Raw genomic sequence first — 24,182 nt, 5'->3', positions numbered from 1 at the left:
GACCAGCCTAGCCAAGCTGGGAGTCCAGCCAAAACCAGCTATATCCAGCTTAAACCAAGCTGGTCAAGCTGGTTTTAGCTGGATTTGGCAGGTCATTTTCCAGCCTGACCAGCTAAGACCAGGCTGGAAATAGCTGGAAACCAGCCTGGAAATGGCCAAAACCCCTCTAAAACCAGCCTGGTCGACCAGCTAAAACCAGCCAACCAGCCTAGGCTGGTTTAAGCTGGATTTTTCAGCAGGGCTGTTGTATTCATGTACAACTAAACAAATTAATATAAAATAAAACAAGTGAGATCTCTTTGGCAAGCTGCATATCTTTGCGTCACTTGACCCCTCAGCTGACTGGACAGCTTGCTGTGTTGATTTCTCGTAGACTTTGTAGCTTACGTAAATAGTGTTGCTCTCTTGCTGCAGCAGGAGAAATGCATTGAGCTGATGTAGACTTGAGATGAACAGATGGGAGTTCTGTCTCCTTTTCTTTTTTACAGAGCTGAAAAAGGTGACATCCAGATATACACTCACCAGCCACTTTATTAGGTACACCTTACTAAAACTTGGTTGGTCCCCCGTTCAGAACTGCCTTAATCCTTCGTGGCATAGATTCAACAAGCTACTGGAAATATTCCTTAGAGATTTTGCTCCATATTGACATGATAGCATCACGCAGTTGCTCCAGATTTGTCGGCTGCACATCCATGTTGTGAATCTCCCATTCCACCACATCCCAAAGGTGCTCTATTGGATTGAGATCTGGTGATTGTGGACTCATTGTTAAATTATGACATGGCGTATGGCATATCCTGCTGGAAGTAGCCATCAGATCATGGGTACTCTGTGGTCATAAAGTGATGGACATGGTCAGCACCTATGACACCCCTACCTAACAGCACAATCCACATCAGCTTTGAGGGACTAAAATAGTTTTTAAAACAGAACATTACTTGTCTAAAAGAAATACTTCAGCAATGGTGTAGTCCTAAAACTAAAATCTCCTACACACCGGGACGCTTTTCGTGTACATTTATCGTCAGTGTTTTACGAGACGTTTTTCCACATTCAAACCCAAGGATTTGATAAAGTTTTGATTTTACGGCTGTGTCTCGTGTGCACATGAACAAAGGCAGATCTGCATGAACATGAACAGTTGTACAAATCTACATTTGTTGACCGACAGTTTGGGCTACATATCAGAATTAAGGGAATTTTCAGCCTGACAATATTTAATTGGATGAACATTTTTTAGTTTTATGCCTCACCCAGAATATAAAAACACATATAAATACATTTAGATCATTTACTTTAATCAGTACTATTGGAATATGAAGAAACTTTCAACCCATCACCTACTGCACCTTCAATTGAGTGGTGTGATTCGGTACAGTACAGCAGGCGTTCCCAAACTTTTCAGCTCGCGACCCCCAAAATAACAATGCCGGTGACTCGCAACCCCTAATATCCTCTTAGGTGGTTATAAATACAGAAACCTTGCATGCAATGGTGCTCACACACCAATAGACCCAAGTCTGTTCTTCATTTCATTTTTTTAATGCATGTTAGTGCTGCAAATGTGCCAAAAAGTTTAACCTGGTGTTATAAAGTCAATCTGCTGCATCTGATGCTGATGCTGTGTCTTTAATATAATGTAATTACCTCAGGGGTTGCAATCCAACAGAACTAGTAACTATGAGCTACTATAGTAACTTTATATTATATAGTAACTATAAAAAATTATTTTTTCTCTTCAGTAGGATATGAATAAAATATGTTAATTCTTATGGTTTAATAATAATAAATAGATTTTAGATATCACCAAGCAACCCCCCTTCATTGTCCCGTGACCCCTCGGGGGGTCCCAACCCCCAGTTTGAGAACTACTGTAGTACAGTATGCATTTACAGTTTCCACAACGAAAGGTGCCAGAATAGCAAACCATTCCACTTTTTTTTAACTTTTAAATTGCATACAAACATGTTGACATCTTTGGAAACACTTGTAAATTTTAAGTCGGACACTGATGGTCAGTGTTTTGAATCTCTGCTATAGCAGATGATGTTAAATGGTTCAGGAGAGCGAATCACACTGAGAATCCTATTCATATCTGGCCACTTCTCTCCAGTTGGCCAGGAGAAACGAATCCGCTGAAGGAGAGAAGTGACGAAGAGGAAGAGCTCAGTCTTAGCCAGAGTCTCACCAAGACAGGCCCTTGGACCTGGAGCAAAAGAGAAATCAAAGTCAGAGTCACTCAATTTCTACCTGGTTTGTCATTGTTCCAAGTGGCTCACCCAAGGAGAAAGGAAGAAAAGCCTCCGGTTTGAAGAAATGTCCCTTATCATCTAAGAAATTCTCTGGGTTAAAAGTGTCTGGATGCTTCCAGTGCTCTTTGTTAGCCAAAATACCCATCAAGTTAATCAATATCTGAGTTCCCTTGCGAGACAACATTTATTAGTTCATTTCATTCCCATACAAACATAACATACAAGATCATTCAGCACCTGAGGAATGTCGTATCCTCTTAGTTTTATTGGTTTAGTTGTTTGATGAGGCACTCCAGAAGGTGCGACGTTTGCACAACGTTGAATCTCATGAACAGTGGCGAGTGTGTATGGTAGTTGGTCACGGTCATCCATACTGGGAAAGCAGTCAAAACCCAGAACCTGAACAATCTCATCATGACATCGCTCTGGAAGGATACAAAAGCTGGAGTTAATGATGGAATACCACTGTAAGTATGCCACTGGAAAGTTGACTTCCTGCAGAATTTATACCTTCTGGTGGCTTCAAAACTTTGGTACAATAGTAATCAGTTGCTTATTGTTACTCTTTACCTGAATAATTCATTTAATGGACAAACTTTTTTTGGTAATCTTCAAAGTCCTGAGCATTTGCTTCTGTGTTCGGACTGGCTTCTTTTCTGTAGATGTCAGTTTGACGGTGTCAGCCACAATGTTCTTAGCCACACCCATTTTACCATTAGTTGGCTAAGAGTGAATGATGCACAAAAAGAATACTGTCAGTGTTAATTACCTTGTACATCTGGGTTCTGAGTCAAGTAGAGGAGTCCCCATCTGATGGTGGTCGCTGTAGTGTCGGTTCCAGCGAAAAACAAATCACCCACTGACATAACCATGTTATCCTCGTGAAAAGTGGAGTCCTGAGTGGACTTTTGCTGTTCCAGTAAAAACAGAAATATTTACCCATGCGTATCTACTTCATTAGCAGAATACATTGATTCTTGTTAATACTGTATTCCTAGCAGGGATCAGAACCGAAATTATTAGCAATTTTATTTGCAAGTTACCACAGTTACTTTTACTTGACAGAATCAGTCACATTCACAATAGAGATGGGCGATACCACAATTTTTAAATTCGATACGATACCGATACTTTTTGCTAAAAATTTTACGATACCGATATCGATACCACTAATTATTTAGAATGTTAATGTAATTTTTCTAAAAAATGTTAACAATAAAAAAATCATTACATGTAAATATACATACACGCACACACAACCATATTGCATATATACACTGCATAAACATGCATACTGCATACTCATGTGACGTTCCGCCACAGATTGATTGGTGTAACATCTTGTATACAAAGCGTCACTGACAATCCTGTCCACAGCGCTAAAACATTTAGTTATTCAGAAATTAAAACATAGTCGAAATATCGATACTTTAAAAAATATCGATACCAAATTAGAAGCTTCTAAGTATCGATATATCGATACTCGAGCATCAATGTGCACATCCCTAGTTCACAAGCAGTAACAACCATCAAAGAGTGTATTCTACATTTTCTTAAGTGGTAAATCAAGGTGGTCTCACTTTCTCCATCTCCAGCAGGTAGGCATCAATAAAATCTCGTGGACTGTCTGGATCCAGAGTTTCTCTGTGTGCTTTGACTGATTCCCTGATGAAAGACTTAAATTCTTCTCCATTCTGATATATTTTCTGATGTGGCCCTGGCAAATTTTTGATGATAGGAACCAAATTAACCATCTGGAAAAGAAAAAGAGAGAGGAGGGAGCAGTCAGAAAACTAGTCAGTATGTGTCTCACACATTGCAACTCATCTTCTTCACAGATCAGAGATGATCAGGTTGTTGATTGTGGTCTGTGGAATGCTGGTCCACTCCTCCTCTTCAGTGTCTAATGCCAAGTTTAGGATATTGGCTGGGATATTGGAAAGAATGGGATATTGTCTGGAACTTGAACAGGCTATTGCATACTCTGATCCAGAGCATGCTCAATGGGTGACATGTCCAGCGAGCATGCTGGTCATTAGATTAGATTCGATTCGATTCAACTTTATTGTCATTACACATGTCCAAGTACAATGCAACGAAATGCAGTTTAGGTCTGACCAGCAGTGCAATAGCCGCAAGTGCAGGATACAGGTATAAGTTATAAAGTGCTATTATGAAAAGACTATGGTGGTTAGTGATGGGTCGTTCATGAACGATTCGTTTATTTTGAACGAATCTTCAATATGACTCGGGAACTACGAGTCCTCTCAGGGAGTGATTCATTCATCTGGTTGTGCGCATATTTGTGCAGGTAGTATCGTTAATATCAAGTCTTCATCACATTGGCAGAAGCCAATCATATGCGTTTAGAGCCGGAAAAAGAACTGATCAGTTCACCTCTCGAGTCCTCTATCTGGTCTGAGTCACTCGTTCATCACGGGCCAATTATATGCGTTTAGAGCCGGAAAAAGAACTGATCCGTTCACCTCTCGAGTCCTCTATCTGGTCTGAGTCACTAGTTCATCACGGGCCAATCATATGCGTTTAGAGCCGGAAAAGAATTGATCCGTTCATCTCTCGAGTCCTCTATCTGGTCTGAGTCACTAGTTCATCACGGGCCAATCATATGCGTTTAGAGCCGGAAAAGAATTGATCCGTTCATCTCTCGAGTCCTCTATCGGGTATGAGTCACTCGTTCCTCACGGGCCAATTCTATGTGTTTAGAGCCGGAAAAGAATTGATCCGTTCATCTCTTGAGTCCTCTATCGGGTATGAGTCACTCGTTCCTCATGGGCCAATCATATGCGTTTAGAGCCGGAAAAAGAATTGATCCGCTCACCTTTCAAGTCCTCTATCGAGTCTGAGTCACTCGTTCATCACAGGCCAATCATATGCGTTTAGAGCCGAAAAAAGAATTGAACCGTTCATCTCTCGAGTCCTCGGGTTTGAGTCATTCTGTCACGTGATGAACGAACGATTATGGCTCCTATCGGCTTAGACTGTGCATTGATTAAGGTTATATGTGACTGTCAGTGTAACATGAATGAACCCCTGACATTTGAAGACATGAAGAGGTGAGCTGAGCAAAGAGACAACAATACCTTCATAGACAAAAGAGCAGGTAAACATTGAATTATTATTTTCTCCTTCTTATAGTATTCTACTTATGACTTATTTGTCGTGCAATCAACCTTTTGGGCTAGTTGTATATGTGTTTGGAAGCAATTCGTAACATTTTAATAATATTTTGGCAAATTGAACCAAATGACTCGAAAAAAGATTCGTTCATCTTGATGAACGAGACTCAAAGATTCGAGTCAGTAAAATGATCCGAACTTCCAATCACTAATGGTGGTATTTACAGATGGATGTACAATCAACATTTCGTCTTGACCAGGCTGGAGGTGTTGGTGATCCGGGAAAGGTCCTTTGAGATATGGGTCCCCAGGAACTTGAAGGATGAGACAGGCTCAACGGCCATCCCATTGATGTGAATGGGATCATGTGAGCCTGTTCGTCCCTTTCTGAAGACCACAATGAGCTCCTTGGTCTTGTTGGTGTTAAGGAGCAGATTTATTGTCGGTGCACCAAGTGGCCAGATGCTGTATTTCCTCCCTGTAGGCAGTCTTTGGTCATGCAAGAACTGGGATGTTTTCAGCCCCCAGGAATTGTGTACAGATTCTTCCAATATGGAGCCATGCATTTTTAGCCTCATGATCTTGTTGTGGTACCTTTGTGCATTCAACATGCCATCAATAACATTCAGCTGTGTTCATTGTCCACACCTGCCCATACAATAATCACTTTGCCTTCATGGGCCACCCTATACACAGTACAAATTGATCACCCTTACAACGCCTACACACTGTCTGACATCTGCCCTGTGCAGTGATAACCAGGATTTATCTGTGAAGACAACACCACCCCAAAGTGCCCAATGCCATCGAATGTGAGCATTTGCCCACTCCAGCTGGTTACAGTAAAGAACTAGTCAGGTCGAGACCCTGATATGGATAATGTTTATGCAGATGAGCTTCTCAGAGACAGGTTTCTGACAGTTTGTGCAAAAAAAAAAAAAAAAGTTTGATTATGCAAACCAATTGTTGCAGCAGCTGTCCGGGTGACTGGTCTCTGACAATCTTGGATTTGAAGATGTTTTGGTCAGTGGTTATGAATGGATGTACCATCAAATTCTCTGAAATGCCTTTGGAGATTTTTGTTGCTAGAAAAATGACTATTCAATTCACATTTCACCAATCGGCTTGACAATTACATGCTCCCTCAAAACTTGCGAAATCTGTAGGATTGTGCTGTGTTGTCAAACCGCACATTTCAGAAAGGCCATATACTGTGTCCAGCCTAAGTCACATTTGTGCAATAATCATGAGGTGTAATCAGCATTGTGATATATCACACCAGTGAGAAGGATGGATTATCTCGGCAAAGAAAAAGTCCTGACTAGTGCTTTAGACAAATTGTGTGGACAACATTTTAGAGAAATTGACATTTTTTTGTATGTAGAAAAACTTTTAGATTTTTCAAGAGTTCACACTTAGCTGATGATTGATTATAAAGCTTGTTTAGCATGCTGTCCCGGGAGAGAGCCCTGACCTCATAAGATCCTCGAGCCCAGGGCTCCCTCCTGTTGCAGGGTGAGAGGGGAGTTTGAGCTCAGGTAGATCTCGAAACTCCCCTGCTGTAGTAACTAATGAACAGATAGTGATTGCTCTTAAGAAATAGCTACTTACTAGCAGCATGCCTATGGTACAGATTTGGATTAGTCAATTAACTTAAGTTGCATGTTTTTTGGACGGTGGGAGGAAACTGGGGGAAACCCACATGAGTACGGGGAGAACGTGTAAACTCCGCACAGAAACCTTAGGACTAGAACCAGTAATGTTCTTGCTGTGAGGCAACAGTGCTAACCACTGGGCCACCGTGTCACCCATCTAGGAAAGGAGGAGGAGTATGGGGGATTCTTCAAAATGAAGATGGATGTGATATGGAACCCAGGGTATTTATAGTGGCTCATAGATATATATACACTAGATGTCGCCTGGCCTGTTGTTGACTATTGGACGGAATGCGTCAATAGCGCCGCCATCTTGCTACAGGGTAGCGCTCCTTTGAAATGAATGCGGGACCGAGGTACAGTGGAGGACTGTGACCATGCAAAGCCAGAGATATACACATATATCTGTGATCGGGAGTTTTCCTGGATGTTAGTATGTAATTTTTATTTTCTAATTACGAAAATTATAATTTTACATCACTTTTCTACATTGATGGATCAGTGACCGCACCGGCATTCCTGACAAAAAGCTTGTGTTTGTGTGTACAGAAATGTACTATCCACCCTCCCTGTTATATTTAATCTAATCCGTGTCCTGAAACACATCTCCTCTCCTGCTTTCACTTCTCATACTGACGGAGGGAGCGATTCGTTTGTGAATGAATACCACGAACGACTATAATTACTATATTATTCACGTAATAACACTGTCTTGACTAGTGCGGTTGAATGACATTTGTCGTGGGAGCACTGTACCAATGTGGCGGCGCTATTGACGCATGCTCAGGGTCCCTATGCGATATCTAGTGTATATATCTATGATAGTGGCTTAGGAAACGTCTGATTGGTGAATCATGAATTGGCTAATGCATGACCAGCTGTGTTCATCATAAGCATGTGATCCTCTCGAAATTAGTTTATAAATAAACTTCACTGTGAGTTCAGTGTTGCATTCATATTAGTAGTCCTATGTACCTTTTAGTAATTATTTTGCGATCTTTAAAATGTTTCCACTCTATTTGCACTTGATATCTACTCAGAAACTGAAGGTCCTCTAGGAAAGTTCAGCCAAATTTGAAGAAATACTGGCAGATAACATAGCACTCTGTTCACATTCTGTGTTAACATGCTTTAAAGTAGGAAAGTAATACATTTTTAATGCAGCACTTCATTCACTTTTCATTTCATTTGAGTCAAGATCAACTCTGCTGGAAGTAGAATCATGGTATCAGATTCGGACATCTTGTAAAAATATACTTAGAAGTATTCTTGGCACTGTTCCATACCTGTCCAGCAAATGACCCTGCCAGATCGAGGTTTTCTTTTATGATTTCCAGAAGATACGTGAAGCTCTTGTTATCATAGTCAAATCGATCTCCAAACACGATGGAGCAGATAATGTTGGCAGCAGCGTTGTGTATTGCGTGTTGGGGGTTGAACGGTTTGCCTGTAACAAAGAAGAACATTAGTCAGAGTTTGACACTTAAACCTGAATAGATTAAATCTTGCCAAATCAAATGAATTAATATGGCATGACAGCTAACTTTAAATAACACCTGAAAAGATATTCAGAGACTAAAGGCCTACTCACACTATGCCATCGGTACCGTGCCCAGGCCCGTTTCCCAGATCGTTTGAGAAGTGTGAGTGCGCTGAATCGGGCTCAAGCACGGTTCACTTGGCCGGCCCTGGCCCGGTTGGAAGAGGTGTGCCTGAGCGCGGTTCACTTGGGCTTTGGCACGGTACGCTTGTGTGCGAGTGCAAAATGCGCCAAAGCCCGAAACTGAAAGCGAGACGTGACTTTTAAGGGGCTGTTTCATATTGATTTATTTATCATTTTTACTGTTCAGTGAACGCAAACTGCCGTAGTTTATTAAAGACGTGAACTCCTCACAGCACGACAGCTGCGCGGCTTCAGCAGACCTCCTCATTCCTGCCGCACAAGAGCTTTATGATTGTTTATGAGCGCCAAAAGTGGTGGATCTGTTCGGCGAAATTTCTGACTGCGTGTCACCGCATACCTAAGGACTGTTTGGCGAAATATTTGACGGCATATCAAACGACTGAAACGATATAACTAGAGAAATCTCCACTGTGCTGCTGAGTGAGACAGCGCTTCTCACTGAACAGCGCAGCAGCGATGACGTAAGCGTGCCGAGGCCCATTTGTTGTGTGAGTGCGGCCGTCGGGGGAGATGGGAGGGGGGACAAGCGTGCTTTGGCCCGGTTCGAGGCAACTGTACCTAGTGTGAGTACGGCCTAAATCCTTAATAACCTTCCACTCTGAGCAATTCAGAAATCAGGTAACCGCTTTCCTCCGTCACACGTTCCTCCACAGACTTCTTTCCCAGACCAAAGTTTCTGAGTGTGTGCAGAGCAAACCGTCTCTGCTGCCTCCATGAGTGACCATCCATAGCCATTATGATACCTGATGAAGAGAGACGAAACCTTCATAATTATACACAAACAAGTTGAACAAAAAACATATCATAAACATCTGTATAGACCAATCGGCTTTAAACATCATGACAAAGATGATTTACTCAACCTTGGCCTCTACAGAGCTCAAAATTCCTCAAGTACCTTTGCTACTAACAATCTTGCAAAAATCAAGTGCTTTTTGTATGCAGTGGTCCCTCGTTAATCACGGGAGTGAAGTTCTAAAAATAGCCTGCAATAGGTGAAATCCACAAAGTGGAAAATTATATTTTATTATTTAATTTATTTACAATTATTACAGATGTTTTAAGGCTGTAAAACCGAATGTAACAAACCAAAGATTCATTTATTCTGTAATGGCGCCCTACATCCGCGCAACTTCTACACTACTTTCCGGAAGTCCAACATTTTGTGCGATGGGTAGCAGCTTTTTTTGACTTTTGGGTGCTACTGCAGATGCGTTTGAGGATGCAGAACGTCTTGTAGAAATTGTGGGGTTTGTTGTGGAGAAAACTCCATGGAGGACATTGATTGACAATGGTCTGAAGACAATCAGGGGTCCGTTTTTCGTACGTGGATTACTCAGTTAGCTGGATTTGGATGTTGACGATTTGACACGATCCAGGATCGTTTCGTTCTTCAAAGCTGATCTGAGAGTTGTTGTCATAGCAACAGTTCTGCTAGCTCAAACCTGATCGAGGCAGGTTCAATTCATATAAACAGGATTAGATCGGCTCAGTTCAAGCAAAGATAATACAGAGAGTATGTTCCGAATTCTGATATTTTCTAAAAGTAGTAGTTATATACACTTGGGAAAATGGTAAATATTTTTAACTATATATATAAAGTTATAGTTATTAATAAAATAAATAGAGTTATACATATTAATAAAACTTATGCAATCTGCACCCTCGAAATGATAGTACAAAGACTGCCACCTGGTGGTGCAAAGAGAAAACTTATTGATATGAACTTTTTAGATCGCTTTAGTACAAATTGTGTATAATAGAAATGCACAATATGACTTTTTTAAAGCAATAATATATTTATGCAGTCATGAACATGTTTTGAAAGTTAATATGCCGGTGATTTGATGCTTCACAAAAGTTGCAGACGCCTTTACCAATATGAAAACGCTTTTGTAAACATCCAGTTATTCTTTACACCGATTAAAAAACGGCTACTATAATAAAGAAAATCTTTTCTAAATGTAGAACTAAATACACTGATGTGCATTGAAATACATGATGAATACTCTCGACACATGACAGTGTAAAGCCTGCAGCTCACAACAAATGTGGAAGGTTATTGTGTGTTAATTGTAACAAACCGCAATACTGCTAATTTGATGTAATTTTGCTCACATGGATAATTGAATATTAATCAGATGATGTCATTACGCTGATGTGCCGTCAGCTAGTCGTTGCATTGCTGATCATGATTTTGAGGATCGATAGATCTGTCCTTCACAAGACACACAGCAATCTCAGATCAGTTTATCCAGACATTCTAATCTGATTTGCGAACTTGTTTGAAGAACCAAATTAGCGAGAGATCAGTTATCAAGATATAAAGATCCAGGATCTGCCAAATCATCTTAGATCATTTAAGCGAGGTACGAAGAACGGACCCCTGGACGTAGAACATAATGCACTAACCTGGAAGCAGAACACAACGGCTCTGAAAATGCATGTCAAATTGCACAAAAAAAATAATCGGCGAAACTGCGAAGCCACGAAAGGTGAACCGCGTTATAGCGAGAGACCACTGTACTGGCTTTTGGATAAGCTCTCTTAAGAAGTACAGATAACAGTTTAAGACAGTTCTGGAGGTAATAATAATACTGAACCACTGTGATGACAGACTTTGGCTTAGGGATTTCAGAATGACCAAAACAACATAAACATTTCAGATGATTTACAATATTACAATTTAGCTGGCAGCTAGCTCTCTGCAACTCTCACATGGCCGCCCACTGAAGCTAAGTAGGGCTGCGCCCGGTCAGTACCTGGATGGGAGACCCAGCCTGATCTCACGAGAAAACGTAAGTATTTTACGTTTTGCCAGTTTAGTGGCTAATTCGTACGAATTCGTACGATTTCAGTCGTACGAAATGATACGATTTTAAAAAGGAGGCGTGGCACCTAACCCCACCCCTAACCCCAACCGTCATTGGGGGATAAGCAAATCGTACTAAATTGTACGAATTAGATCGTACGAATTCATACAAATTGCCGTGAGATTGTGTTGGGAGACCACATGGGAAAGCAGAGGGCAACCAACCTGCGGTCTGTGTGGGTCCTGATGCACCAGTATAGTGACGGGAACCCTATACTGCTCAGTGAGCGTCATCTTTCGGATGAGACTTTAAACCAAGGTACAAACTCTGTGGACGTTAAAAATCCCAGGCATCCTGGCCAAATTTGTCCACTGGCTTCCTTACCCTCCCCATATCATAATTGGCTTCATCACTCTGTCTCCTCTCTACCAATCAGCCTGTTTGTGTTGTGCGTTCTGGTGCAAAATGGCTGCCATCGAATCATCCAAGTGAATGCTGCACACTGGTGGTGGATGAGGTGATTCCCCCCTATGTGTAATGCGCTTTGAGTGCCCAGAAAAGGGCTATATAAATGTAATAAATAATAATAATATGGTCGGTCAACTTGTTTTGTCCATCCATTTTGCCCCAGTTCCAACATTTAAGCAGATTAATATTGTGCTTTATAAATTGGCTATGTGTGATGTATATTAAAATATAATCACATGACTTTTTTGATGTAAATGCTAGAATTTAGGCAGTAAATCTGTTTCCATTATGCACTGTATCATTTTTTTCTTATAGGACAAAAGATTGATCCTCTGTTGTGCTTTAAGCTTATGCACATTTAATTAATTAATTAATTAATTAATTAATTAATTAATTAATTAATTAATGAGCATCTTGAGACTACCATTCTGCATTTTTTATGATAATTAGATGGATAGCTAGTAATACCAGTAAACTGATTTAAATTAACCAGAATAGCTTTACTGGTAAGTTCAATAGCAGAATTCCAGCAACCCGAATCTTAGCTTTCCTGATCCCATTTCCTCTCTAGCCACTTTCACTACCTGTCTAATATAGTGTGCTAATAAAGTAAAGGCAAGAATGCCAAATATATACATGTTTGAAATGAAAAGGTAAAGGGTCTGTGCATGATCTCTCTGTGACAGGGGTGTCAAACTCAATTCCTGGAGGGCCGAAGCCCTGCACAGTTTAGTTCCAACCCTGCTCCAACACACTTACCTGTAGGTTTCAAACAAGCCTGAAGGACTCAATTAGTTTGATCAGGTGTGTTTAATTAGGGTTGGAACTAAACTGTGCAGAGCTGCGGCCCTTTTGCAACTGAGTTTGACACCTGTGCTCTATGGCAATTTACTATATTTTTCAAAAAAGTAAGTGTAAAAGGCGGTTCTATGAGAACCATTAGTTGTGGCCTTCAATAACAACTTTGCAGTTTCACAGCATAATGCATTACTGACCGTATCCCTGATTGACCCAGGTTAAAACAGGTACTGGTGGCCTTCCAGAGAAAGATGAACCATTCTGGACGAAGGCTTCCTTCATGAGCTGGAGTGCGTTAAGAATTATCGCCGGCTTTCTCCCAAGATACACAGTAGTCATCTCTCCATACTGAGATAACTGATCAGAGAAGATTGCACGACATTACTATACAGTCAGTGTGGTCTAGACATGGTCTTACTTGTGAATGTCAAGTCAAGATAGCATACAACAGCATAACATGAGATAAGACTTACTGATCTTATGAAGCCCATTGGGTTCTTCAAGAAATGAGGTATAGTTCCCACAAAAGGAAGAGGTGTGGGACCAGGTGGATATCGACCTTTGTAAATACGAATCCTGCAGATTTCAAACAGAGCCAGACAAAATAAGCCTAGAAACAGACTCAAGCCCACAGAGGACAAGTCTAACTTCAGGAGTCCCACTAACATGATGACAGACAAATGCAAACACAAGAGCAAGAAATGGAGCTTTATAACAGCAGAAGAGGAAGAGGGAGGAGACAAAGATCGAGAGAAGAGGGAGACTACAGAATTGCATAGAATACAATAAACACAAAAAGCATTCAAGCACAGTGTTTCTCAAAATAAGAATGAAGATAACTATGCTGATAATATTATCCAAGTAACAAATGCAGTGAATGTTCAAATTTTGGTTTAAGATTTAATTTGTACTTCATATTTACAAAAGTTTGTAATCATATTGCACAAAAAGACATTGTGCTCTGGCTGTTTGGATGCAGTTAAATGTGTAGCAGAAAATATCATACTCACATCAGCAAACTTGTAACACTGAAATCAGGATTAGCCATAAAATCATGTCCTACATGTAAAAGCAGGTTGAGCATTGAACAAATAATCGAAACTCGTCTCAGATTTAAAGAGGAATCACAAGTGTGTCTTCCGCTAAAGTTGACCAGTTCACTGTCTGACAAGCTGCTCAACAAATGTTAATCAAGATTAGGTTAAGCTTGTTATTTACTGATGAATGTTAAGTCACTGCAGGTCTATCAGTCCGAATTCTCATAAACATGTTAGTGTTGAACTGATGGACCATGCATTGGTCTTTGCATAAGATGCAATCTTCTAGAAATCACATAGTTTTCTTGCTGGCTGTGAAACGTTAATCTCTTTGACCTCTCTCATCTGGACAATCTGAGGGTTTCAGTCATTTTGCAAGGACTCCTCCACCTAGCAAAAACTAGGCAAACTGGAAAGTTTGGTTGCCAGTTCAATAGTGTTTGTTCAACAGAGTGTGCTCAGAATCTGAACATACCAGTGTAGCAGAATTTCATCAATAACTGAAAGAAACTTTAAAGTGATGTCTAATTTTGACCAGTGTTGGATTTCCAATGTACTCACCAGCCACTTATTAGGTACACCAACTGTTTGTTAATGCAAATTTTTAATCAGCCAATCACATGGCAGCATGTAGACATGGTCAAGACAATCTGCTGCCGTTCAAACAGAGCATCAGAATGGAAAAGAAAGCTGATTTAAGTGACTTTGAACTTGGCATGGTTGTTGGTGCAAGACGGGCTGGTCGGAGTATTTTAGAAACTGCTGATCTACTGGGATTTTCATGCACAACCATCTCTATATAGTTCATGCAGAGAATGGGCTGAAAAAGAGAACATATCCAGTGAGCGGCAGTTCTGTGGGTGTAAATGCCTTGTTGATGCCAGAGGTCAGAGGAGAATGGCCAGACTGGTTCCAGCTGATAGAAAGGCAACAGTGACTTAAATAACCAATGTTGCCTGGTCTGATGAGCCTCGGATGGTAGGGTCAGAATTTGGCACCAACAAATTGAAAGCATAGATCCATCCTGCCTTGTATCAATGGTTTAGGTTGGTGGTGGTGGTGTAATGGTGTGGGGGATATTTTCTTGGCACACTTTGGGCCCATTAGAACCAATTGAGCATTGTGTCAACGTCATGGGCTACTTAAGTATTGTTGCTGACCATCTCCATCCCTTTATGACCACAGTGTCTCCATCTTCTGATGGCTACTTCCAGCAGGATAACGCATGTCAAAGTGCAAATCATCTCAGACTGGTTTCTTGAACATGACAATGAGTTCACTGTACTCAAATGGCCTCCACAGTCACCAGACCTGAATCCAATAGAGCACCTTTGGGATGTGGTGGAGCGGGAGATTCGCATCATGGATGTGCATCCGACAAATGTGCTGCAACTGTGTGATGCTATCCCATCAGTATGGACCAAAATCTCTGAGGAATATTTCCAGTACCTTGTTGAATCTGTGCCATGAAGTATTAAGGCAGCTCTGAAAGCAAATGGGGGTCCAACCCGGGTAATAGTAATGTGTACTTAATATAGTGGCCGGTAAATTTGCAGCAGTAGATTAAATTGTTAAATGTAAGAAAATCTATCACCCAAATGTAGGGGGACTCCAGCATCAGGATTGGCTCTTTCGTGATTCTAACAAGCAGATACATCAAATAGGAAAGACTCTTGATGGAGGCATCCAGCATTACTGCAGTCAAAATGAAAACAAACACCAAAATGTCAGCTTTCAAGAAGGTGGAGTGCTCATGTTGCATAGATGACCACGGGCACAGTTGTGTTGACAGCTTGCAGGAATGCAGACAGTGATTTATGATCCACCTTTGGCCCAATTTAAACTTAAGTGTAAAGCTAACAAGACATTTAGCACTCACTCATGCCTGTCCAACAAGTGACCACACCTGAGTGAGATTCTACTTCAGGATTCCGAGAAGATATGCAAAGTGTATATTATCATGATTGAATCTATCCCCAAACACAGAAGATAATGTCAGAAAGGTGTTCTGTGCTGCATGTTGGGGCTCAAACAGCTTGCCTTTAACAAAGAAATCAATGAGTTCAGGCAGGGGTGCTCAGCCCTGTTCATGGAGATCTACCTTACTACAGAGTTCAGCTCCAACCCTTATCAAACACAACTAAACTAATGATTAGTGATGGGTCGTTCATGAACGATTCGTTCTTTTTGAACAAATCTTCAATATGACTCGGGAACTACGAGTCCACTCGGGGAGTGATTCGTTCATCCGCGTGTGCGCACATTTGTGCAGGTAGTATGGTTAATTTCAAGTCTTCATCACATTGGCAGAAGCCAATCATTCGCGTTTAGAGCCGGAAAAAGAATTGATCCGCTCACCTCTCGAGTCCTCTATCGGGTCTGAGTCACTTGTTCCTCACAGGCCAATCATACGCGTTTAGAGCCGGAAAAAGAATTGAACCGTTCATTTCTCGAGTCCTCGGGTTTGAGTCATTCTGTCACGTGATGAACGAACGATCATGACTCCTATCGGCTTAGACTGTGCATTGATTAAGATTATATGTGACTGTCAGTGTAACGTGAATGAATCCCTGACATTTGAAGACATGAAGAGGTGACCTGAGCAAAGAGAGAACAATACCTTCATAGACAAAAGAGCAGGTAAACACTGAATGATTATTTTCTCCTTCTTATATTCTACTTATGACTTATTTGTCGTGTGATCAACCTTTTGGGCTAGTTGTAGATGTGTTTGGAAGCAATTCGTAACATTTTAATAATATTTTGGCAAATTGAACCAAATTAACGAAATTACTTGAAAAAAGATTCGTTCATCTAGATGAACGAGACTCAATGATCCGAGTCAGTAAAATGATCCGAACTTCCCATCACTACTAATGATCAAGGTTGCAGCAGGAAGGTAGATGTCCAGGAACAAGGTTGAATCAGCCTGATCTCCCGAGGAAACGCAAGTATTTTGCGTTTTGTCAGTTTAGTGGCTAATTTGTACAAGTTCAGTCGTACGAAAATGTATGATTTTAAAAAGGAGGCGTGGCACCTAACCCCACCCCTAACCGTCATTGGGTGATAAGCAAATCGTACTAAATTGTACAAATTAGATCGTACAAATTCATACAAATTAGCCACTAAACCAAAAAGTTAAAAATTGCCGTGAGATTGTGTTGGGATAAACACCCCAGAGATAAGCCTCACTCACACAATGCAATATTATGTCAAGTCAGACTGCATAAACATGGCTCCCATTTCACACTGTAAGAACTCAGCTGTCAACTTCAGATTAACTGTTGTCTGAAATTTTCTGACACTGCCAGAACTTCATTGGAGGGAAAATCTGATTGCAAGGGCTACTAAGCGTCATGTCAAACCAACAATCGAAGATCACAGATTTTAGCCTAGGACTTCAGAATTCTTTTTGGTTTTCTCAAATTTGTCTCAGGTGAGCAAAATCGTGGTTGAAATCCCACAGTGTGAGCAGGGCTTTAGTGTTTGGCAAGGAAAAATAGTTTAAAGAGAGTCTTGCTGGTCATACATTCAAGGGTCTCGAGATGGTCAAAGTCCAAAAAAAAAGGAACCAAAAACATTGATAAAACATTCCATGCGACTCTAGTGGTTCAACTGTACTTATACCAACGTCCAATCACAGTCACACTCCTGCACAGTCACCAAATCTAATTATTATTGAGCCATTTTGGGGTGTTTTGGAGGAGAGAGTCAGGAAACATTTTCCATCAGCAGCATCACGTAGTGACCTGGCCACTATTCTGCAAGAAGAACGGCTTTAAATTTCTCTGGCCACTGTACAGGACTCTGTCATTCCCATGACCAATTGATGCTATATTAGTCACAAAAGGAGGCCCTACAGCATACTAATAAATTATTGTGGTCTAAAACCAGGCATTTTGATTTCAGTGTGGCCAGTAGAGGACACTATCCTAATGCCATGTCACAAGTCCTAATGCCCTAGTATAGTGAAGGGAACGCTGTATTCTGAGCGAGCACTGTCTTTCTGGCGAGACGTTGAGCTGAGGTCCTGACTCTCTGTGGTCACTAAAATTCCCATGGCACTTTTTAAGATCAGAGGTGTAATGCTGTGTTCACACCAGACACGGAACGCACGGATAAATCGCGATATTCGCGCGTAAATTGCCGCATGAACATTTGAGATTACTCGCTTCATTCGCACATCAAACCCCGCTTCATTCGCGCATCAAATCTGCTTCATTCGCATGTCAAATCTGATTCATTCCCGTGTCAAATTAACTTCAGAACAGACGCGGATTCGCGTGATGGGCAGGGCCACCTGCCACCATTATTTCTTCCATGTAAAGACACAATATGGAAATGTAGAGTTTTCAGTGTCTAGAATGAACTGTATAATTTAGTAGACTAGTCATCTAGACCTGCTCATCCATAGATCTGGGAGAGCAAAGAATTGGTGAGTGAGGTAATCTCCACTTCAGATACTGCAGTTTACTAACAAAGTGACCAGCGCCGACTACTGGCCTGGTATACACAATACAGCACTTGTAAGGTGTTTTAGCGGATGTGCAAGTGTGAAAATGTTGGTGTGTTTATGTAAACATTTTTAAAAATGCAAGGGAAACACTTGAATTTTTAACTACACCACTGCCATGTAAACTTAACCTAAATTTATTTAGTAATTTGACAAACCGCTGACTCACCCAGGGAAAATGGAATGAAAGACTCCGGCTTGCTGAATTGTCCGTTCTTATCCAGGAAATTCTCTGGGTTAAATGTGTCAGGATGCTTCCAGTGCTCCTTATCGCTTAGAATAGCAGCCAGGTTTGTCATGACTACAGTTCCCTGTATGAGGAAAAAAAGTTTAGAAGTGTTTTAACTAAATCAGAGCTCAACAATAAGGACTGTCTGGTGGCCTGTTATTTTTTTCATAACCTGGTAACAATCAGTACAGCGAAAAGACAGCGGCAACATCAAACTATGAGGCTAAAAGAAAACGTCTGTTTCTAAAGTCTTGGAAGCAGACAATTATATGGATACAAAATTAAGAAAACTGAAAAAAGAACAAGAAAAAAAAAATATATATATATATATTTTTTTTTTATTAAATATTTCCCAAATGATTTTTAACAGAGCAGGGAAGCTTTCACAGTACATCTTATAATATTTTTTTCTTCTGGAGAAAGTCTGATTTGTTTTATTTCGGCTAGAATAAAAGCAGTTTTAAATTCTTAAAAAAACTTTTTTGGGACAAAAGTATTAGCCCCTTTAAGCTAATTATTTTTTTGATAGTCTACAGAACAAACCATCGTTATACAATAACTTGCCTAATTACCCTAACCTGCCTAATTAACCTAATTAACCTGGTTAAGCCTTTAAATGTCACTTTAAGCTGCATAGAAGTGTCTTGAAAAATATCTAGTCAAATATTATTTACTGTCATCATGACAAAGATAAAATGAATCAATTATTAGAGATGAGTTATTAAAACTATTATGTTTAAAAATATAAAATTTATTGGGGGAAAAAACAAACAGATGGCCCTAATAATCCGGGTGGGCTAATCATTTGGACTTCAACTGTATGTATATATACTGTATGTATACTGTATACATATACTTATACATACTTATATACAAAGCCATTTTTCTAAAAATTATTTAGAACTGCAATTAAATACCAGCACATTTTTATACTGCTCTTTCGTTGGCATAAAATCTTGAATTTTGCTCATTATACATTTATTAACATTTATAAAATGTTTAAATTCTAGATTCACAGACATTATTTAAAATATGTGGCTGAGAAATAGCTATTAACTATAGCTATTAATTATTATTATTTTATTTTATTTTTTAAGCCCAGTAGAAAATATCCTTAGCGTTAAACCCTGTAAATGCATGAAAAAAATGCATTAAAAAAATGTATGGCAATTTCTTCTTTTTAATGTTGTCATGAAATGTAACCTAAACATTCCCCCAGCCTGAAAAGAATTGGCTATATGTGAAAGCGTAAATCATAGATTTTAAGATAATTATTATAGAGAACAATTTGGTGACACAGTAACTGTATATAAGATCTTTATACATTCAAAATGCGTGAAGCCTAAAGCTTAATATTTGTCATATTGTGTTTAGATGGAAATTACTGAATCAACTACTTTAATAAAAAGAACTGATTTGCTTTGATATTCCACTTGAACATGAAAAGCCAGGGCAGATGTCAGTCTTTACAATTCATTAAATAGCTTCATTCACTCAAGCCTCATTCATTACCTGAGGAATGTCGTATCCACGTAGTTTTGTCGGTTGAATTGTTTCATGAATCACACCAAAAGGTACAAGGTTCGCACATCGCTGAATCTCGTGAACAGTGGCGAGTGTGTACGGTAGTTTGTCACGGTCATCCATGCTGGGTAAGCGGTCGTAACCCAGAACCTGAACAATCTCCTCATGACATCGCTCTGTGTTGTGAGACAAATGTTTAGGGGGAAAAAAAAAGTTTAGTACCCAGAAAATACAAATGTTCTCCTAAAGTTCCTAAATGGATTAGAGCTGCAATTGGGCCATGAAAGTTACTAATTACAACAACTACATTTTTATTGACAGCTTTTTAAAAGCCCGAACTTGTTTACAGCCCGACAATATTCAAATATGCACAGCTCTCTTGCCTTTTTCATGAATGAGTCGTTTATTTCAGAATTAGAAAGAGCTTTTTTAATTACAGTAATATTATTGACTAAAATGAAAATGTTCATCTGATTTATGTACAATGCAGCTTGTAAACTAATATTTCTGTCTTTTAGTAGATATATTATATGAGAGACTTGCTTTGTCTATCAAAAAAAGTAAATCTAATCGGATTTGCAATTTAAACATTAATTAAAAGTTAAAAAGGTATTACTTAGGTTTAGTTATGACACTCTTAAAATAATTCCGCAGACTTTTACCAAAATTCTCCTCAGAGCAAAAAAACGTCCACAGATCCCGTCTGGCCCAAGCTATAGGCCACTATAGGTCACTATAGGCCACTATAGGTGTGAACGCTCCAGCCTAGGCTGGTTTAAGTAGTTTTTTTTTTTCCAGTAGGGCAAATAACAACATTCTCTAGACTTTCTCTAACTTTCCAGAAAGTTACAGGTAGGGTTTTTTTTTGTTTACCAATTTAATACAACCTAAAAGAAAATGTTTTCCTAACCTAGACGGAACATTTTATTTAGATGCTGGTCCTGACAAAACAACTTTGCTGGTTAGTTACATCCAAGCTAAAATCAATTATGACCACATCTCAGAAAACTGACAAAACTTAAAGCACCATTTCAAGTGGAAAACATAGACTAAATGCGAAGGTTTAGTACCTTGTACATCTGGGTTTTGAGTCAAGAAAAGGAGTCCCCATCTGATGGTGGTCGATGTGGTGTCGGTTCCAGCCAGAAACAGGTCAGCTGTTGAAATAGCCAGGTTTCCTTCATGAAATGTGGAGTCTTTGTTGGACTTTTGCTGTTTCAGAAAGAACAAAGCTGTCAGTTTACAGAAGCCACAGTTAAAACAAAAATCTAGCTTCTACATGAACACGTGAAAACCTTTCTTTCATGATCTCACCTTCTCAATCTCCAGCAGATAGGCATCAATGAAGTCTCGTGGACTGTCTGGATCCAGAGTTTTTTTGTGTTCTTTAACTTCACCCTGAATGAAAGCTAACAACTCATTGGCGTTCTGCTTGATCTTCTGGTGTGGACCAGGGAAATGCTTGATGAAGGGGGCCAAGTTGAAAATCTAAGACAGACAAAGCATCATGAGGTAACAGGGATGTTTGTTATCCATGTTTGAATTTTTATACCAACATTTGCGGCTTAAAGGATGGCCACAAATGTAGGTTTTTCAGTGGGTGGCCTTGGCAAATAATAAATAAGTCAGAATACTACATGAGGATGAATGTGCAAGATGCATATAAAATAAATAAAGTCATGAACAAGGAATTTAATCATACCTGTCCTGCTGCTGATCCAGTGAGCACAAAGTTTTCATTTAGGAGTTCCAGAAGGTATTCAAAGCGTTTGTTATCGTAGTCGAAGCGATCTCCAAACACGATGGAGCAGATAATGTTGGAAACGGCGTTCTGTATGGGATGATGGGGACTCATTGGCTTGCCTACAAAAAAAACAAAAAACAATTTCCATTGCAGTACAATTTTGAAAACTGTAATATGCAAAAAGCAGCATATATATCCTATAGGGGTGTCACGGTTTCGAAATTTATGCTCAATTTTGATTATCGAATCAAAAAATAGAATCGTCGATGCTGCCACGCCCCCATGTCACGTCAGCTTTTAGATTTCCAGTGAGATATGTTGACAACATTCGTGTTGACGACAAAAAAAAACAAAACACAGTTTTGCAAGCTCTGCTATGTATGTATTACGTACGGTTGGTCCGATAGACAACACCGGCATCGCGATCCTCCGCCCGCCCCCGTTGCAAATCCGCTCGCGAAAAGTACACACTCAGGCCCTGTTTACACTGTCTTTGTTTTTAAATGGCATTTTAGAACGACAACGATTTGACATCTACAGTGGCGTGTAGCATTTCTGAGCAGCCCTCCTTCCCCACTACTGCTGAAAACGCACATCACGTGACCACACAGACACAGACGCACACACAGCAATGTGCTCGAGAAAGCAGGTCCAGGCAGTCAGAGGACTGCTTCAAACTTTCACTCACTTGTACTTAGTCATTTTAGCGAACACCTCAGATACTGTTGGCTGGTTCCTGTTGATTGTGCCTCTTTTTTTACCGACGCCATTATAACGACACAGATCACTGCCTATTCACGAATCCCGCAGAAAAAGTGATTGACAGGTGGTAATTATATGTGTAAATTGCCTTTATTCATTTACTGTATGATTTATTTATGGGTAAAACAAAGACCATGCAGGTCAGGTAGTCTAAACGGTAGGCTACAAATAATTAAATGGTCATTAATTCATTAATTATTCATAATCTAAAATCAAATCGAATCGTGCTTTCAGAATCGAAAATGTAATCGAATCGAGAATTTGTAGGATCGTGACACCCATAATATCCTATAGCATTTTTGGTCTTATTAGAAATATTCCATAAGGGTTCTTGGAGTTTGTTTGACTTGAGCTTGTAACACATCTGTTTAGCCGTGCCTTTACTGAATAAGCACTGCTGCGTCCGACAGTTTGCACTATCATGTTTTTCTCTTCTTCTTCATTCTTTTATATCACATTTTACCTGTTTTTATGTTTATTTTTACTCATTTTTATAATTTTTTTTTTTACTTGTTTCTTTTATTCTTGTTTATGTAAAGCACTTTGAATTGCTGCAGTGTATGAAATGTGCTATATAAATAAACTTGCCTTGCCTTGTTTATACCCACACAGTTCAATCTGAACATTACACACCTTCTCCTTTCAGTATTTCAGCAATCAGATATCGGCTTTCCTCTAACACACGATCTTCTACTGATTTTTTCCCCAGGCCAAAGTTTCTGAGTGTGTGCAGAGCGAACCGTCTCTGCTGCCTCCAGGAGTGGTTAAACGTGACCATTATTATCCCTGAGAAAGAGAGAAACAGACCTTCTAATGCACACCTCTTTAGCAAAGATGCATTGAGCTCCCAAGATCAACTGTACACTCATAAAACTTAAAGGCTGGCATTTATGATTCCATGAACCATTAACACCTATGGAATCTTTATTGTTCATAAAGTTATTTATAGTGCAAAAAAAGTTCTTTGGGTATCTAAAAATGATTGAAAAGGTTAAAATTTGCTAACAAAAGGGTTTCTAACATTTCTGTAAAAAAAAAAAAAAAAAAACAATTGGGAAGCTTTAATATTAAAAGTGTTACTGACCGAGTCCATTAGCTACCCAGTCCATAACAGGCAGAAACGGTCTTCCAGAAAAAGCATCCTGAACAAAGGCTTCCTTAGCAAGCTGGATTGTGTTGAGGACTATCGCTGGCCTTCTTCCGAGATACATAGTGGTCATTTCTCCATATTGAGGCATCTGTTTGAAGAACATTTACAGCAAGTTGGGTGCATGTGTGTGCTGTTCAGAATACAGCAGCAGAGCTTCACAATGAGAGAAAAGCAGCAAAGACTTACAGATCTTATGAACTCCATTGGGTTCTTCAAGGAATGTGGTAGGTTTCCCACAAAAGGAAGAGGTGTTGGACCAGGTGGAAATCGACCTTTGTAGGAATTAATCCTGAAGATCTCAAAAAGAACCAGAAAAATCAAGCCTAGGAACAGGGTCAAGCCCACAGAGGCTAAGTCTAACTTCAGGAGAGCGGCAAACATGTTTACCAGTTGAGTTCAAGACAAACACACAA

General features: G+C 39.8%; 2 protein-coding genes across 5 annotated transcripts in view; both read right to left on the bottom strand.

Moving 5' to 3' along the window:
* The window catches only part of cyp2aa7 (cytochrome P450, family 2, subfamily AA, polypeptide 7), a 42,380-nt gene extending 18,200 nt beyond the window's left edge, over positions 1 to 24,180 (bottom strand). The window contains exons 1-8 of the mRNA XM_087307777.1: positions 23,956 to 24,180; positions 23,704 to 23,857; positions 23,253 to 23,405; positions 21,816 to 21,976; positions 21,428 to 21,601; positions 21,184 to 21,325; positions 20,102 to 20,289; positions 18,155 to 18,671 (exon numbers count right to left, since the gene is read on the bottom strand). Of these exons, the coding sequence (XP_087163903.1) occupies positions 18,498 to 18,671; positions 20,102 to 20,289; positions 21,184 to 21,325; positions 21,428 to 21,601; positions 21,816 to 21,976; positions 23,253 to 23,405; positions 23,704 to 23,857; positions 23,956 to 24,150 (1,341 nt within the window). The 5' untranslated portion in view covers positions 24,151 to 24,180 and the 3' untranslated portion in view covers positions 18,155 to 18,497. The remainder of the gene's footprint in view (positions 1 to 18,154; positions 18,672 to 20,101; positions 20,290 to 21,183; positions 21,326 to 21,427; positions 21,602 to 21,815; positions 21,977 to 23,252; positions 23,406 to 23,703; positions 23,858 to 23,955) is intronic.
* cyp2aa11 (cytochrome P450, family 2, subfamily AA, polypeptide 11) lies at positions 514 to 24,180 on the bottom strand. 4 transcript variants are annotated; one of them, XM_087307772.1, is made up of 17 exons: positions 23,956 to 24,180; positions 23,704 to 23,857; positions 23,253 to 23,405; positions 21,816 to 21,976; positions 21,428 to 21,601; positions 21,184 to 21,325; positions 20,102 to 20,289; positions 18,530 to 18,671; positions 13,284 to 13,386; positions 13,008 to 13,167; positions 9,322 to 9,474; positions 8,334 to 8,494; positions 3,836 to 4,009; positions 3,025 to 3,166; positions 2,493 to 2,680; positions 2,283 to 2,424; positions 514 to 2,209 (listed from the first exon to the last, which is right to left on the bottom strand). In XM_087307772.1, the coding sequence occupies exons 9-17, from the start codon at positions 13,299 to 13,301 to the stop codon at positions 2,019 to 2,021; spliced, it is 1,329 nt and encodes a 442-aa protein (XP_087163898.1). In that variant the 5' UTR covers positions 13,302 to 13,386; positions 18,530 to 18,671; positions 20,102 to 20,289; positions 21,184 to 21,325; positions 21,428 to 21,601; positions 21,816 to 21,976; positions 23,253 to 23,405; positions 23,704 to 23,857; positions 23,956 to 24,180; the 3' UTR covers positions 514 to 2,018. The 4 variants fall into 4 exon arrangements, with proteins under 4 accessions (XP_087163898.1, XP_087163897.1, XP_087163899.1 ...); XM_087307771.1 differs by lacking the exons at positions 18,530 to 18,671; positions 20,102 to 20,289; positions 21,184 to 21,325; ... (3 more) ...; positions 23,704 to 23,857; positions 23,956 to 24,180 and having other exon boundaries at positions 13,284 to 13,494; XM_087307773.1 differs by lacking the exons at positions 2,283 to 2,424; positions 18,530 to 18,671; positions 20,102 to 20,289; ... (4 more) ...; positions 23,704 to 23,857; positions 23,956 to 24,180 and having other exon boundaries at positions 13,284 to 13,494.
* Positions 24,181 to 24,182: the final 2 nt, after the last annotated feature.

The sequence above is a fragment of the Danio rerio genome, chromosome 23, assembly GCF_052040795.2.
Source record: "Danio rerio strain M-AB ecotype USA chromosome 23, GRCz13ab, whole genome shotgun sequence".
NCBI classification, from domain to species: Eukaryota; Metazoa; Chordata; class Actinopteri; order Cypriniformes; family Danionidae; genus Danio; species Danio rerio.
Note: the sequence above shows the minus strand (reverse complement) of the source record. Positions and strands in the feature narration are given on the sequence as shown.